The 15,732-nt window shown below is 46.7% G+C and overlaps 7 protein-coding genes across 7 annotated transcripts; 4 read left to right on the plus strand and 3 right to left on the minus strand.

Annotated features, from left to right (window-relative positions):
- Positions 1-424: 424 nt before the first annotated feature.
- N7466_010722 (uncharacterized protein) lies at positions 425-1,189 on the plus strand (the record flags this gene model as incomplete). The annotated part of the gene is made up of 2 exons (XM_057170111.1): positions 425-826; positions 887-1,189. 2 exons carry the CDS (start codon positions 425-427, stop codon positions 1,187-1,189), a joined length of 705 nt encoding a protein of 234 aa, XP_057015843.1.
- Positions 1,190-1,651: 462 nt separating this feature from the next.
- On the minus strand, positions 1,652-3,595 carry N7466_010723 (uncharacterized protein; the record flags this gene model as incomplete). The annotated part of the gene is made up of 4 exons (XM_057170112.1): positions 1,652-2,307; positions 2,357-2,637; positions 2,689-3,372; positions 3,423-3,595. 4 exons carry the CDS (start codon positions 3,593-3,595, stop codon positions 1,652-1,654), a joined length of 1,794 nt encoding a protein of 597 aa, XP_057015844.1.
- A 294-nt stretch (positions 3,596-3,889) lies between these two features.
- Positions 3,890-4,747, plus strand: N7466_010724 (SDR family oxidoreductase; the record flags this gene model as incomplete). Its single annotated transcript, XM_057170113.1, has 2 exons — positions 3,890-4,499; positions 4,554-4,747. The coding sequence occupies 2 exons, from the start codon at positions 3,890-3,892 to the stop codon at positions 4,745-4,747; spliced, it is 804 nt and encodes a 267-aa protein (XP_057015845.1).
- Positions 4,748-6,865: 2,118 nt separating this feature from the next.
- On the plus strand, positions 6,866-7,571 carry N7466_010725 (uncharacterized protein; the record flags this gene model as incomplete). Its single annotated transcript, XM_057170114.1, has 2 exons — positions 6,866-6,964; positions 7,029-7,571. The coding sequence occupies 2 exons, from the start codon at positions 6,866-6,868 to the stop codon at positions 7,569-7,571; spliced, it is 642 nt and encodes a 213-aa protein (XP_057015846.1).
- A 183-nt stretch (positions 7,572-7,754) lies between these two features.
- On the minus strand, positions 7,755-9,783 carry N7466_010726 (alpha-N-arabinofuranosidase; the record flags this gene model as incomplete). Its single annotated transcript, XM_057170115.1, has 7 exons — positions 7,755-8,595; positions 8,658-8,796; positions 8,869-8,927; positions 8,980-9,109; positions 9,180-9,386; positions 9,479-9,600; positions 9,677-9,783. 7 exons carry the CDS (start codon positions 9,781-9,783, stop codon positions 7,755-7,757), a joined length of 1,605 nt encoding a protein of 534 aa, XP_057015847.1.
- Positions 9,784-10,913: 1,130 nt separating this feature from the next.
- On the plus strand, positions 10,914-12,718 carry N7466_010727 (uncharacterized protein; the record flags this gene model as incomplete). The annotated part of the gene is made up of 4 exons (XM_057170116.1): positions 10,914-11,088; positions 11,148-11,709; positions 11,868-12,290; positions 12,358-12,718. The coding sequence occupies 4 exons, from the start codon at positions 10,914-10,916 to the stop codon at positions 12,716-12,718; spliced, it is 1,521 nt and encodes a 506-aa protein (XP_057015848.1).
- A 445-nt stretch (positions 12,719-13,163) lies between these two features.
- On the minus strand, positions 13,164-15,022 carry N7466_010728 (potassium channel family protein; the record flags this gene model as incomplete). Its single annotated transcript, XM_057170117.1, has 3 exons — positions 13,164-14,688; positions 14,751-14,854; positions 14,912-15,022. 3 exons carry the CDS (start codon positions 15,020-15,022, stop codon positions 13,164-13,166), a joined length of 1,740 nt encoding a protein of 579 aa, XP_057015849.1.
- Between the last annotated feature and the right edge of the window lie 710 nt (positions 15,023-15,732).

The raw sequence follows: 15,732 nt of genomic DNA on the forward strand, positions 1-15,732 counted from the left end.
ACCCGGTGCTATGGAGCTACTCCAATCTTCCAGTGGCTGTGAGCCCAGGGCAATAGTGGTACTGAGAAACAGATCAGTGGTATCTGAGCGCGAAGTCTCTCTCGGTCTTCGGGAATGGAATTCTTCTGATCTACAGGACCAAGAATTCTCTTCTATTATGGAGAGACTGCCAGCAAGACACGATGCATTCAGTCTTATACCTCTCGAAAGAAATAAACCACACAAAAAAATCGACTGGAAAGAGACCGAGGACGCGAAAAGGATCATTGAGAAATTTAATGCTCAGATCCAAGCTGAAAGAATACACATCGCACGGGCAAAGAAATCTAACAAGAGAAATAAGCAAGGCACCGTACGAGCTTCATTCTTGCGGTTTCTTACTACATCGAAGGTGAATAGCGACCAACGTGACTGGAAAGAGGCCATGATCCAGGCATACGATGGGAAGCATGAGACCGAAAATTGGCTGTGGTGCCCAATCACACATCAATGGAGGACACCGGAAAATACTGTCACTGTACAATTCTTTGCCCAATTACACGGACAAGCTACAATGGACTCTATGTTCGGCAAAGGAGATGACATCCTGTCTCCCCAGAATGGATTAATTATCAGTCTGGAGCTCGAGCAGTACTTTGACGCTGGAAAAATGGCCATTGTACCGAGCCTTTGGCAGGATTCTACCAGCTTTAGTGTCTTTGGCAGGAGAAAGAAAACACCGCGAGAGTTTAAAATCAAGATTTTGGATCACAAATGGGCAAAACTTGACAAGAAGATCGACCAGCAGTCAGACTTGACCTACAGACAGCTTGACAACCGCCCCCTGGTATTTAGATCCAATTTTCGACCTGCTGCAGAATATATGTATCTTCATTTTTGCATCCAGGTTGTGAGACGGGCTTGGCAATCCCCTAGGGATACGGACTTGAGAGTGGCCGCCAATAATAATGTGAAAAAGCTTTTACATGATAAGAATGGCAAGTTCTGCTGGGGAAGATCTGGACACTATTTACCACGAAATATCCTGCAAGCTTCAGTAGAGGAGCTGGGGCGTGGATTCAAAGATCTTTTGAACGGCTCAGGATCAACCAAATCTATTGATTCAAATACATTATTAGAAATGGCTGCAAAACAAACGAGGGCCCAACGAAATTCATTTTCGCATGACTCTGATACTACATATGAGTAGTTGGAATCGATTTTTCCGGAGACTATCGTTGGCATCACATGAAAACATTCATCCAGATGTCCATTATGATTTTCATCTATCCATATGGATCCGTGCCTTCTTCTTGGCTAAAAGCACCAGCACCATCACAGCTGCCTAGCTGAGATTGCCATGGACAAATTCCACCAGGGGAGTCAGGGTATCTTGGTGACGGAATTCGACATCGGAGAAATTGGCGGTCAAACCCTGACACAAACACCAGATTATTGCGTTCACTGGTGAGAAGCGAGCAAAGCCCAGCAAGGAGCGGGTTCAAAAACAGTGCGCCGTACCTCCATCAAGCTTACTATAATACCAACAATTCAACGGAAACAAGCCTACCTTTCCAATGTGCCATTTTCCCGTCCTTTGGCGATTTCTAAATTCCCTCAACCAATTTGTGGACTGCATATTAATTTCTCATTAAGGTAAATAACAGCCAGGCTAGTTAAACCCAGTAAAGCCGCCCAACAAAGAATCCCATTGAATCTCGTCAACAGGGAGGATGTCGCCCAGATCACTGTAGATTGACGGCCAGGCTTCAGTTTCTCTAGCATTCCCATTGGTAAGAGCTGCGATCATGGGAGCCTCGTGCCCTGCAGCTTGGAGTGGTGATATTCCGACAATTGCCTTGACTTGATATGGGTAACAACGGGCCAGCAGCCTCAACTTAGAGCAAAGACTCCCCAATATTTCTGCTTCTTTGTCCACAGCAGACATTCCCTCAAACCTTGTTTCCAGCGTGTTAGCAAGCCCCGTGAGAAGGTTGGGGTAGTCTGCTGCATCAACGACAGCCTGTACTTGGCTCTCCATACAAGATTCCTTGAAGCCAGTTATGAGATTGAGAAGGGATAATACTGCAGTGGAAAAGTAACCAACCGTGGCGCATATATGGGCGCTGGTGGTTATTGTCATTTGGGAAATCTCTGAGCTTGGCAGGTTTCGAATAGCGCGTATGAGTTCCTTGCTTTGTTGAATCATACCGATCAGCATATTTGTCCGGACTGCACTAGTAGGCTCTGTGATCCACAGTTCCTCGTGAATAGCCAATTCGTGGAGCCGGATCTCCACATATTTGATTTCAATGCGTATTGCGTTGACTGCAGCGGTCAGTCAACTTCCATCAGCCACTTTAAGTCCAACACATACCTGTTGATGAAGGGCAGGCCGAAAGATTCTTTTCTAAAGATTCTCTTAAACTATCAAATTGATGTTGCAGTGAGCCGTGAGTGACTTGGACGAGCGCCCTTCCGCCACTTGCTCGCAGTGAAGCGTAGACTTCATCCATTGTTGCCAAGAAAGCTTGTAGATGGATAAGCGGCGCGATCCACCGATCCGACAGCTGCTCGGTAGATGCCATGCTCTGAATACACTCTTTGATTCGGTCATCATGCTTCATGATAATCGGCCGACCGAGTGTGCCGCAGACACTGAAATATCGTCAGTCGAAGGCGTCTTTTTACCAGCGGAGAGGAACTCACCCAACTGAGAGCCAATATACACCGAGCAGCGCCCGCTGCTCATCCAAACTCAGACCAGGCTTTTTGTGAAGTCCCAAATCGTATAGAATTGAAATGCAAAACTGCATCAAGAGTAAAAGTCGAGGGTGATATCTCTCTGCGGGATATGAGTACCATGCACTGTGAACCAACAGACCACGGAGCAACTCCATATTTCTCTCAGATCGTTCCACAACCCTCAAATTGAGATGCTTCATAATTTCCTCACTGATAGTTTGGCGCAGAGGATGCGCACTGCCGATTGTCGCGGCTACAACACATAAAAAAAGAAATGGAGTCTGGTGTCTGAGACGAGAGGCTGTTTCGCCGCGTGGAAGAACAACAAAGGGGAACTTGGGCACCAAGTCGATCTGGAAGGTAGTGAGCAAGTGCTCAGCTTCAACTTGGCTCAAAAGTCCCCTATCTACGATAGAAGGCTGACCCTCCAGGACAGAGTCGGTCGGCAGATCAAGGCCGTGGGACGGGTCTTTAGCAGCGTCAAAGAGGGCCTCAATTTCTCTCGGATTCAGTTCCGGAACTTGACCCAGACCTGAATTGGTAGGAAATGAGTTGGAGACAACGGATAATGTCCGCCCATTTTGTCGTGTCGAGGCCTCCAGTTGCGACAGTAGCTGTTCGACCTTCCTTTCTAGCACCTCTACACGGCTGTGTCCACAATTAATACCTCAAGTGCCGTAAAAATTGAGAAAGTTTACCTCGGTGTAGCCTTGTGCCTCCTCTTTGTCTGCGGAAGGTCAAGGTACGTGCATGGCTTGTCCAACCGAGCGCACCGCTGGCATAAGTTGACAGCCTGCGGGGTGCATTTCGCTTTGACAGCGGTGCACGCCACACATGCCCTCCTCTTTACTGTAGGAATTGTGGTGCTCATTATTTCAGTGAGCCGGAAAGGGAACGGAACGGCCGTTTGATGCGGATGCCCGATTGCTGACGTCTTAGCGGTGGTCCAAGTAAATTCCAAGGCCAAATTGGGGAAACCGGAGCGTCCGGTCGGACCGGCCGGTTTGTAATCCGCAAATGCGGCCGCAAATGCGGCTGCAACATTATCTATACAAAACTATTTAAGGAAGTTCACATCCCGATCAAATATTGGAATTTCATCAACAACATCCTCGGAAACATTGAACTCTTGAAATTGATTTGAGAACAATAAAAAGCCCGAAAAATGTCTTCATATGTCATCACCGGAGCCTCAAAAGGCCTTGGCCTTGAATTCGTGCGCCAACTCGCTACCAATGACACCAACACAGTCCTGGCTGTTGTGCGAAATACCGAATCACCCGACATATTGGAGCTCGCCGCCAATCACCCTAACTTGCACTTCATCAAGGGCGACGTTACCGATCCAAAGTCCATTCTCGATGCCGCCTCAGCCGTAGCCGCCATCACCGGCGGTAAGCTAGATGTGCTTATCCACAACTCCAACGCCGTCGATATGGCCTCTATGGGCTTCAACCCGACTCAGATTCCCTTTGATTCTCAAGCTACTAGGGCAATCTTTGACCCTTCATTCAGTACAGCTATATATGGCGGGATATGGACCACGAATGCCTTCCTACCCCTCGTTGAAAAAGGCATCCAGAAGAAGATCGTGCACATTTCTACTGCCATGGCAGATACAAGCTTCATCAACAAAAGTGGCGTTAGCTATGCCGTCGCCTATTCGGTCGCAAAAGCTGGCATGAATGTACAGGTCGCCAAGTACGCAGCAGAGCTTGCGCCCAAGGGTATCAAGGTCTTGGCTCTGAGCCCTGGATGGGTTGATACATGGGATGGTAAGTGGGGGGTTTGCCTTTATTATAAAACTGCGAAAACTAATAAATTCACAGGAGACAAGCCTCCCCAAGCAGTGGAAGCTGACAATTTTATGCTGAAGCAGTTTCAAGCAGCTGCACCTGAACTCAAAGGGCAGATTCAACCAGAGGAGAGTGTTAGAAAGAGCCTCCAGGTGATTGATAATATGAATGCCAAGACCAGTGGCTTGCTTCTGAGCCATAATGGAGATCAGGAAAGATGGTTCTAAGTCTAACATTGAAGAGCGTCAGGAACCCCACTTTGAAGAGTCTTTTCTGGAAATATACGAAACTTATAGGACACATGCAGTTTGAATTAAACCAATAACATTGAATTGACAAGCATGAGCTAGTATGGATTAGAATTTGAATCCCTCAGAACGTAAAAGTCGCAACTATTCTCTTTCATTACACATGCGAATATGCAACAAGACATGTGGAAGAACGATAGTTTGAATGAATGGAAAAAAACCTTGAATATCGAAAAGGCAAAGATGAAGACAAGCCTTGGAACATTTGAATTGATACCCGAAGTGCTGGGACATCTGGCAGCTATTAATTGACCTAAAGAAAAGAACGGTTGAACATTTGAAGATGGTTCATACTCAAGTGCGAAGGCAAAAGATATAAGATTAATAGCCTTAAAAAAATAACACCATGAGAAAAACACCTTCAATTTGTCCCAAGATATATATAAGGTTGCTAACAACATCATAATATTCAATATTTGGTCTCAATACCCCCCCACAAGGTCATCAAGAACTTTGTAATAAATCGGTTGAAGGTTAGCTATACTGAGATCATGACATTGATGACGGGTTTACTCTTTTTTGTCATGTCGAAAAGCAAAGATTTCAGAGCATTCCTGCATAACCGGAATCGGCGAAGTCTTTGGGGCACCCAATGAAAAAGCAGTTTATATTCAACATCACTCATCTCGGCTTTGACAGATATCAGTTGACAATGTAGATGCCCAGTTAGTTTACTACTAGTAGTTAGTTAACTAGTGTCAGAGATGGGTCACATGTGCAGGTGACCACCTCTAGATATCCAGTGCTTGCTTCCTCCCTTTTCCCTTCTTCTTTTTCTCACTTACTAGTTGGCTTTTCCTTTCTCTTTCTCTTCTATAGCTAATCATACACCTTCAATGTTTGCTCGCGTCCTCTTGTTCCTTTCCTATCTTCATAGTTCCAATCCCTGGCTCGATGACTGATCCAAACACATGGAGATATGTGGTCTTTGATGAGTCGACAAAATGAACTTTTTTGCATAAGGGAGTCAACGGAGATATTCAAGGTCAAGGTCAGCCAATCACTAGTCAGAAAAGAGGAGCGTACAGGCTAATAGCGATATCAATTGATAGGGCCTTCATGACCGTGTTTTAAAATTCCTCTCTAACAATCGCCCTCACCGACAATACCTCTATTTCCGTTTAATGATATCATAACTTCAGGTGCAACAAATGAACCTCGGCGACAACGTTGAAAAGGTGGAGGCCCGAAGATTTTGGCCGTCCGGTGGAGAGTATTTAACCAAACTCTTTGGTTTAGCGCCATGTGTCTTTACACCTCGCCGTGCGTGGCCCGTAGCTTTGCGGCTTGCCTAAACATATTCCCTGCATAACCAAAACTCGAGCATGCGATCATGACATCTGGAAAATTCTTCCCGGCAAAAAGAGCTTTCTTGAGGAGGATTGAGGGAAAAGAGGGCTGTTACTGGGAAATTTCATAACTTTCACAAATCCCCTAAAAATCCAATCTCTTCTGCAACTGACGGTATTTCTGGTATTAGATTACGCGCGACTTGGTACAGTGCTTTGCCGCTTGTATGGATCCTAGCGGCAACTCAACGCTATTCATTGGTCAGTTTTCATGTGAACTACGTCGCGCCCGTAAGAAATACTCCTCTTAATCTAGTTATTTATAGTTAGGGAATTCTCTAAATTTTATCTGGATTTTATTACCTAGAGGGTTATCTCAAGTAAGAATAACAAAGTGATACCTTCACTTCTTTTTGTTGGCTTCTCCAGATTGTCACCTGGCAGCGACTCGTCTATTGCCCATTGCAAGTGGAAACAACCGCCGTTAACAATTCGGGATATACCTACTTCCAAGCTTCTTTGGATCTCAGGAGGATTTTGGCCACCAGTCACAGCGACACGACCCAAATGCGTTTTATCTCCTCTGATCATCTACTTGCTCGGTCTCGATCCCTGGCCATCATCCTTCTTCTACTAGCACCGACAACCCACGCAACGTGTTATTGGCCAAACGGAGATACCCAGGACGATTATGTGCAGTGCCCAAGTAGACAAAACTGCTGCTTAAAAGGCGAGACATGTTTATCAAATGGGCTCTGCTTCACCGCGAATTTTGGAATTCTCTATCGCGGTGCCTGTGCAGATGAAACTTGGCCAATTGCAGAATGTCCCCGAGCTTGCTATACAGGTAAATGCGTTCTCTGCCATCAACATGATGAAGTTGTTGGAACTAATATAGACTCTTTCTAGAGATTGACTCTGGATGGGCAAATCTCTTCCAGTGCAACACATCGACCAACCTGCTGACCTGCAGCCACGAAGATACCTCCGCCGGTGTCGTCTGCAATGGAAACGGTCTGGGCACATACAACGGATACACCAATGCCAATGTGACTGCCGCGCAAGTCGGGATCACGGAAGATACAACAACAACAACGACCAATACGACGTCTTTGAACTCGAGTTCGAGCACCTCCTCAATTCCTGACTCGACAACATCTTCAAATACCAATTCCGAGCTTCTTGCCCTTGGAATTGGGCTTGGTGTGGGACTGGGGGTCCCTTTGCTGATAGCAACTGGACTTCTGGTATACTTTGGAGGACAAAATCGAAAACAGAAGAAGCAGATCCAGCAGATCCAGCAGATATCTACAAACTATCCGGTATTTAGTAGGGTGGGTCCTGCTAGTCGAGCGGAGTTACATACGTCAATCATATACCCAGAGCTCGATGGCGGAATTACTAGCAGGACGGAGCTGGCAGGACCATCTCTCAATATACCCTACAAGAATTGATGTACACATGAAATTGAATATGTTCCAAGGTTCATCTACCCATTTTATAAGATCCCAAAATACATTCTCAACTCTATTTAGTCATTGACTTGCGACCGTAAATATCAATTGACAAGATATCGAAGGCCACAGGGACAAACCAAGGCCACCCCCATCTGGACAGAGAATTTGTTATCAAATCACTCAAATCCCATGGAGCGCATTCAGAACTACAGCTGATAGACCATCTGATTTATCCCCACTGCCCTTAAGGTTAGGCCGAGCGGGATTTAGCACTTTCCATCGAAGCAAAGTGAAACTGAGCTTCTGGAATCTGAATTTCCCCTTTCCATCCCACGTTGATTCGTTTATCGCCACTTTCTCCGAGCCCCATGTGTTGACATCTCGAACATCGTTGGCTTCACCACCAACACAGAAAACCTGAACCTCACTTTCTATGAATGGAAGTGAAGTTTCCAAACTTTCCGAGTCAGAGATGTTCACAACAGCCAGATTGATGTAGTCGTCGTCGCTTAGCGCTGCGGAAACATCAAGAATAGGAATATCGGTTGTGCTGGCAAGCCATTCCGGGGCAGTCCGTCCCTTGTAAGTCGGCGAGCGAACATGAACGGCCAGAGTCTGACCTCTCATATATTTGGAGAAGAGTAGCAAAGGCCAGTATGTGGTCTGCTTTATGACTCCCTGGTCGTTAGTCATCAGAGGGGCGATGACGTTCACACTCTGTGCAATCGTGGCCATGCCAAGATGCTGTGCTTGTCGCACAAAAACATTAAGCCACAATGAAACAGCTGTCATATCTGAAACATCGTAAAGCTCTTCGGCCCCCTTATCACCGGGAGCACGGACGGGGTTCCAAATATTCCACTCATCGAAGGAGATCTTTGGCCTGTGGCGTGTCTTGGGGGTAGTTGAAAAATGTGGAAAGGTTTCATAGTTCATCTCTGTGCGCGCCAAATCGATCAGAGCCGCTGTGATTTCAATAGCTTTCTCCGCAGCTCGGGGGCTGGTTGCATTGGGATAATGCCTAGATAGAAAAGTCAGCCACTTTGCTTCGTGCCAGTCTACATGCAAAACTAGAGTTCTTACTCAAAGTCGAACGTGTACATATGGATACTGTGTAGATCGGTAATTTTGAGGCATTCTTGGAGGACAAATCGATCCCAATCACTATGTCCATCCTTTCCGCACAAGACAAGCTTGATGGTAGGATCCAATAGTTTCAGAGCTGTGAGAATTGTGTCAGTTCAAACCAAATGACGAAGGAAACGGCAAAAAAAAAAAAAAAAAAAAAACGCACCTTTACCCCACTGATAAGCCTTTTTCGCATAGTCTTCCTTGGAAGACTGCTCAATTTGCCTATGCTGTACCATTAGTATGGGTTGAGGGTATTGAGAAAGTTGCAACTGACCAAGGACCCCAGACTTCATTTCCTAGCGCCCAGTATTTCACTCCATAGGGCTTCTCATGGCCATTTTGCCTCCGAAGATTGGCATACGTTGTGTCGGTGTCAAGATTACAATATTCCAGCCAAGCCAAGGCTAGAAGGTGTTAGACGTGTCCATATCCAATACTAGTAATCATAGAGTTAAAGGGGAGTTTTTTTTTTACCTTCGTCTAGTGTGCCGGTGCCCATATTCAGCGCTAGATATGGCTGTGCCCCGATTATTGCGCACCACTTCATGAATTCATCCGTTCCGAAGTGATTTGTCTCCACTCCTTTCCAAGCAGCTTCCAACCGCTTAGGCCGTTGAGCCTTAGGGCCAACACCGTCAAGCCAATGGTAAGTCGCGGTGAAATTCCCTCCAGGGTAACGCACTGATCAAAAAACGTCAGTCATTTGCTCCTTCACGAGGTTCATACACATCTGCAACTCGCAGTTAGTATTTTAAACGCGATAGTATACATACTAATCGGAACTTGGAGTTCTTTCATGCAGTCGATGACGTCGGTACGGAAACCATTTTCATCAATGAGACCGTTCTCATTAGTGGGATCATAAATTCCGCCATAAACGCAGCGGCCCATATGTCTACTCTCCAAGGTCAGATTGATAATTGAGAACCTTTTAAGGCTGTAAATAGACAGCGCCGCGTGGTGAAACGTACTCTGCAAAGCCTCCATAAAGTAAAGGATCAATATCGGCAATGGTTTGCCCAGGTGAAGTGGAGATCGAAGGCTGATCTTCCTCACCAATCCGAGTTAATGTTGTCATCTTTGAACCGGAATGCGTGAATGTATACAAGACTTTGAAAAGGGTTCAATATTCAAAAATAAAATCTAATCGCAGTCACAATGCGCAGTATGGTTTGATAGATATATCCGAGCTCAACGAGAGGGGATTCCCGGACTTCAAAGCGTGGGACATTCGGGAAAGCCGACCCGTGGGGACTCATTCCCTCTGCTCAAGTGGGCAGGCCGCATGTGATTCGGGTACTCGGGATTTTCTCCGGTGGGGGTGGCGTATTGAGGAGCACCTTTGACTAGCACTTGAGGCTTCGGCGAAGCCTAAAAAGCCACTGATCTAGCCGACGGGATTCAGGTATAACAGAGAGAAGCTTGTGTACATAATTCATGAATCTCAAAAAGAACAGTGCTTTTGGTAGTCTTTTGGATTTTTATGTTAATACAGAGCACCTTGGAATTACCCAGTAGGTACATGTGGACCGGAATGGAAGAAACTACACAGAAGAGTGACACTTTTACTAACATTGAAATTAGCTGTTCCTTATAGATTTGAGGTACAAGGTCAAAACATGGCTTCGAGCCTTCGATTATGGGGAAACGAGTCACGACTTCTAAAAATCCGGGGCTTGGAAGTGGATCGCCACGGTCCACCCAATCACGAATCCTTAGATTCCTTACCGGTGCGGATGTTCCATCATCAACCATCATCCAATTGCGGAATTGCTGAATTATACAAAGCTAACACAGTGCTAAAGAACTTTCTACTCTCCTACTCCGGCTGATCTGAATGTGGGGGATTATGGCACTTCGAGTGCCCGAAGAACATCGGGTTGTCCGACTGGTCTGCCAAAAAAGGCAACAGATGGTAATGTTGGGCGATCTCATTGGAAGGGTAATTTCCCTTCCCCTTTCTCAAAGTCGAGAATGATTTGACAAGACTCTAGCACTGAAAGTGGAGATAAGCCTACTAAGAGATGCGAAAGCATTTGCCAGTCACGTTCACTAATTTTGGTTTCCTGTTTGATAAGTGATAACTACTACTTAAGCCTGACCTCGCCCCCAAGACCTACACTTCTGATGATCCAATTCTTATCTATTAATTATTTTTTTAAAAATTTTATTCTTTTTTTTTGTTTTTGGAATTCACATAATACGGACATGGCTAACCAAGAAACCATGGACAATAAAGATGACAATCCATGCTTTGCACACGTGGAGAAAGAGCTGGATGGGACTCGCGCAGCTGCTGACCGGGGACGTCAAATTCAGGAGGACGAGCGACAATGGACTGCCTGGCAAGCCGCCTCAACATATCCACATGCAATTCTCTTCTGTAAGTTTCCTCGCCATTTGTTGTTAGTACCTGGGTATGAGACTGATGGTGAAGTTCAGGTAGTGTGGCTTTCACCGCAGGACTGATGTACGGTTATGACATTATCGCCAACGGCTCTGTTATTGCCATGCCTTCTTTCATCATCAAGTTTGGTGCTACTGATGCATCTGGCCTCTACCTACCAACAATCTGGACATCCCTTTGGACATCGATGACATCTCTTACACAGGCCTTGGGCGCATACATGGTTGGGTTTGCTGCGGATAAGTGGGGTCGCAAATGGTCCGGAGCATTTGCTGGTATTATATCCATGGCTGGCACGGCTGTCCTTTATACAGCAAATACTCGAGGCACGCTACTTGCTGGTAAGATGATTACTGGTGCAGCTATCGGGGCTGGAATGGCGTCAGGCACAAGCTATGCATCCGAGGTCGCGCCGCTCAAACTGCGAGGCCCCATCCAAGCCTCTCTTGTTCTGTTTGTTGTGTTCATGCAAGGGCTTGGACTGGGTATTGTACGAATATTCGTGCCTTACACTGATGAGCAAGCCTTCCGCAATGTCTTTGCCGTCCAGTGGGGCGTAGGATTCATTGCTCTTGTCGCTTTTTCACTTGCCCCAGAGTGAGTTATTGATTCCTGATAGACAAGACGGAGAGAGAGAGAAAGAGAGAGAGAGAGCGTTACTTTATTAACAACCAAAATTCCCGCAGATCACCCGTTTACTTGATTCAAAGAGGTAGAATCGAAGAAGCAAAGAATTCCATGGGTCGAATTTATAGTGGGCATTCCAATATTGACGACCGCATTGCCTACCTGATCATGACCATGGAGGAAGAAAAGGCCAGAGGGAATAACAAAGCAGTATCCTATTTAGACTGCTTCCGTGGCGCTGATCTTAAGCGTACGTTGACCGCTGCCTTTCTTTACAGTGCCAACAACTGGGCCGGTGGTGCCTTCCTAGCCCAGTCTACTTATTTCCTTCTGACGGTCGGATTGCCTGCCGTTCACTGTTTTGACATCGGTATTGGCGGCTTTGGCCTGGCAATTATCTTCATAATTGCTCTTGGGTTCTTCGGACACCGTGTCAGCAAGCGCCAATTGTTTCTCATAGGAGTCGTCCTCAACTTTTTCTTCCTGGTCACAATTGGCGCTTTGCACTGGGCTCCTGGGATGGGGGCAATCTGGGCCATTGGCGTCTTAATGTATGAACAACATTATCAACCCTCTCTATTGTACCATTGGATTAACTGACAAACATGCTTTCGCCAGGAACGTCTTGATATCTATACAGACAACATTTCTACAAGCTGTCGGATGGCCCATTGCGGCCGAAATCTCCAGCTATCACCTTCGTGCGAAAACTCTTGCCATCGCAGTCCTGTCTCAGACTTTGTCAACTTGGCTCACCCAGTTTGTTGTGCCGTATATGTACAATGTGGACTCAGGGAACCTTGGGGCCAAAACTGCATTTCCGTTCGCAGGCCTCACTATTTTGGTCTTTTTCTATGGGTATTACTACGTTCCTGATACGACCGGCCTAACAACCGAAGAGATCGACCGCCTCTACGCAGAAAAGACTGCTGTCAGGAGATTCAAGAGAGTTTTATCCGAGCAGGAGTCTAATAGCTGAAGTCAAGAAGTGAGGCCATAGGTAGGCTTTATAAATTCAGTAACCAATTGATGTCATAGCCACTTCAAAGGCGTCAGAGCCATATCCATAGCAAAAGAGTCAGTAGGGAGAGTTTCTCTGGAGTTTGAACATGGGTAGCAGTAGCCGTCCTTAACATAATAGCGACAAAGTAGCGGTTCCGTAGACAAAAACCCCTGCATTTCAGCCTTGGAACAAATCCCCGCCGTTCAACTGCAATCTGGATGGCTTCTCAACAGCAGGTATTGGTACACATATTAGCACTTGAAGCCTCTCAGGCCTATCTCTCTTCCAGGTTGTTTCTTCGTCTTTCCTCTCTTCCTCGTTTAGCCAACCCACAGATTTCTTTCTCCTTGTTATCGCACAATACATACTTCTCGTGGATTATTCCCCCTTCGAATTTTTCCGACGAGGTTTTCTCTTCTTACTATCCATCGGCCCCCAAATCAGCACGCAGCTTATGGATTAGAAAGGTTAGCATCCACACAATCTCGGTATTTCTGTCTTGGCCCCGGTGATGAAGATCCAGCAGCCTCGCCATCTGTTCGTGATGATTTGATGGTGGTGATGACGCGGTGAGCCACAGGGGTTCAAGCGGGCCGAAGTCCTGCTCCCCTGAATGCAGCAGCGGGACTATCCGGGCCCAGGCAACCCCGAGGTCTTCACAATGCAACCCATCTCGAAGAATTGTAGTCAGCCAGTCCATTTCCTCGACGATTAGGAGACGAAGCAGGCTCTGCGATAACCCGTCTTGTTGCACAGAATGAAACGCGGAGGGTGCCGTACTTTCCAGCTCGGGGCCTGGTAGCGATGGGCTCGATGAGACATCCAGTGAATTTGGTCGACGGTTGCATTGGTTTTTCCCTCTGCGGGATACAATGCAATTCTTGTGCACCGCATGGGCGACTGCAACACCGTGTTTCCAAAGAGTGGCGGAGCAGAAAACCAGAACTTGATGGAAGAACTCACCCATAGCAGTGACAAGGTTGGTGAGGATAGGCAGAGCCAGCAACGACCAGAATACAAAAAAGACCTTTCCAAGGCTGCTGGTGGGATAGAAGTCCCCGTAGCCAATGGTAGTGAGTGAGGTGTAAGTGAAATAGAGCGCAACAAAGTAAGACCAGCCCTGCTGCTTTTCTGACACACGGAAAACAGCTGCACTGATAAACCAAAGGACCAACCAGGCTACCAGGAAGAATACAAGCTCCCTTCGATGCATTGTACTGTGGAATTTTGCTTTGATGTGATGTAACTCGCGCACCTGCGCGCCCCGGGGAAGAGGTAACTCTTGCCCGTCATATGGTGCGTTTTCCTTCCAGCGGTCGCGCATCTGGGCCATCTGGAGGCGCAGTTTCATGTCACGCATGTCGTGGGTGAAGGATATCACAGCGCTGACCATCAAAGCTAGCGCAATTATTCCAGTGGTGGCGTAGGGAAACAATAGGCTACGGCCAAGATGTGTGGCAGGGGCAGGATTGCCAATGCCGATAGTGAGAATGGTAAAGTCTGCAAAGTACAGTGCATCTAGCAAGGACCATCCCTCTACAGCGCGGTATATAGCCGCGCCAACGAGTAGCACGATTGCCAGCCAGAGTGCCCGCAGCAAAACGTTCATCCGTTGTACCTGGCGGCGATTTCGGCGACTGAGCTGTATTTGGAGTGCCCCGAGCACGTATAGGGCCATCAAAAGGGCCACAAATACATATAGCCCAGCGGAGAAGACACCATAATAGAAAGCCTGGGTATACTCCCCCCGTATGTGTAGTGGTAGGCTGTGGTGTCGTTGTACAGCGACCCCAACAACGCTGAACAAAATGGTGGCAGCCATCAACCAGCCCAGCACGTTGATCCAAAAGACGGTGACCGGTTTATCGTGTAGTTGCATCAGCAGCAGGTAGACAATGTAAACAGAAACTGCAATAGCGAGCGATATAGCTTGCAGAGCGACTGTCCTGCAGTGGATAGATTCAGATATCTCCTTTTAGATCTTCCAAGCCTGGCCCGAGCAACTTACCAGCTTGGGAGAGAATATCTCTTGTCATCTATAATGACGGGCTGCTGCCACCCACTTGAAAGGGCACAGATGTTAAACATCATCGCCATGACACATAGCGTGCCCTATCCAGAATCAGGCGCAAGGCACAACATTGACGATTTGAAGTCTTTTGGACATACCGAAATGACAGGAAACCCGGTAACAAACAGCCATCGCTGCCGGGAATCACTATCCTTGCTCTCGGAGCTCAAGCGTTCTCCATTCTCCAAGGTCGCCTTCAAGGGAGCCATTTGAAGTGAAAACTGTTAGCATAATGTAATAAAAGACGACGACTGAGCAAAATCATGACGAGGAAAGTTCCATGGAACGTCTGGCATATCCTGGATGTTAAATTTGAGCAGATGGTTGACCTTGGGAAGAAGCTCGTAATCAGGCATTATAGTTTCCCAGTACCAAAGAAAAGACAAGGAAGATAGGTGAGTTATGGTAAATTCAGATGTTGTGTAGCTGGAAAGCTACCTGAGAAATTAAAAGTCGGAGGGATAAATCCCCACCAGGCTATATCAGAAAGAAGCCAGGCCTAGAAACGAGCTGTATTCTGTTGACTACAGTGCTTGGAGTGGGTTAATACGAGGGAAGGGGGAAGGAAGGGGGACGCTATAACCCCGGAATCCGAGTGCGGTGAACTGTTGTGCTCGGGCGGCACCAGAGTACGCTTACGTCATCGGCCATGCGCTTAACAGACTACTAACTATAACTAGTAGTAATAATAAGTACTATGCTTGCAGCATATCCCATCAATTAGATCATTCGTGCTTCTAGATAAACCTTCCAAGGTCCTTGTCTTCGGATTTGGCCGAAATTACTCTATTCCTTCACTGTTGAAACAAGATTAACAGGCGACTGCGTTCTTGGAACGTGTAATAGTAATACCCATGGGAGAAATATGTCCACACACGTCACGAAAGTTCAAATACGTTGACTATTCCCCCACAAGTTG

The sequence above is a fragment of the Penicillium verhagenii genome (assembly GCF_028828195.1).
Source record: "Penicillium verhagenii strain IBT 33310 chromosome Unknown utg000012l_segment0_segment0, whole genome shotgun sequence".
Lineage (NCBI taxonomy): Eukaryota > Fungi > Ascomycota > Eurotiomycetes > Eurotiales > Aspergillaceae > Penicillium > Penicillium verhagenii.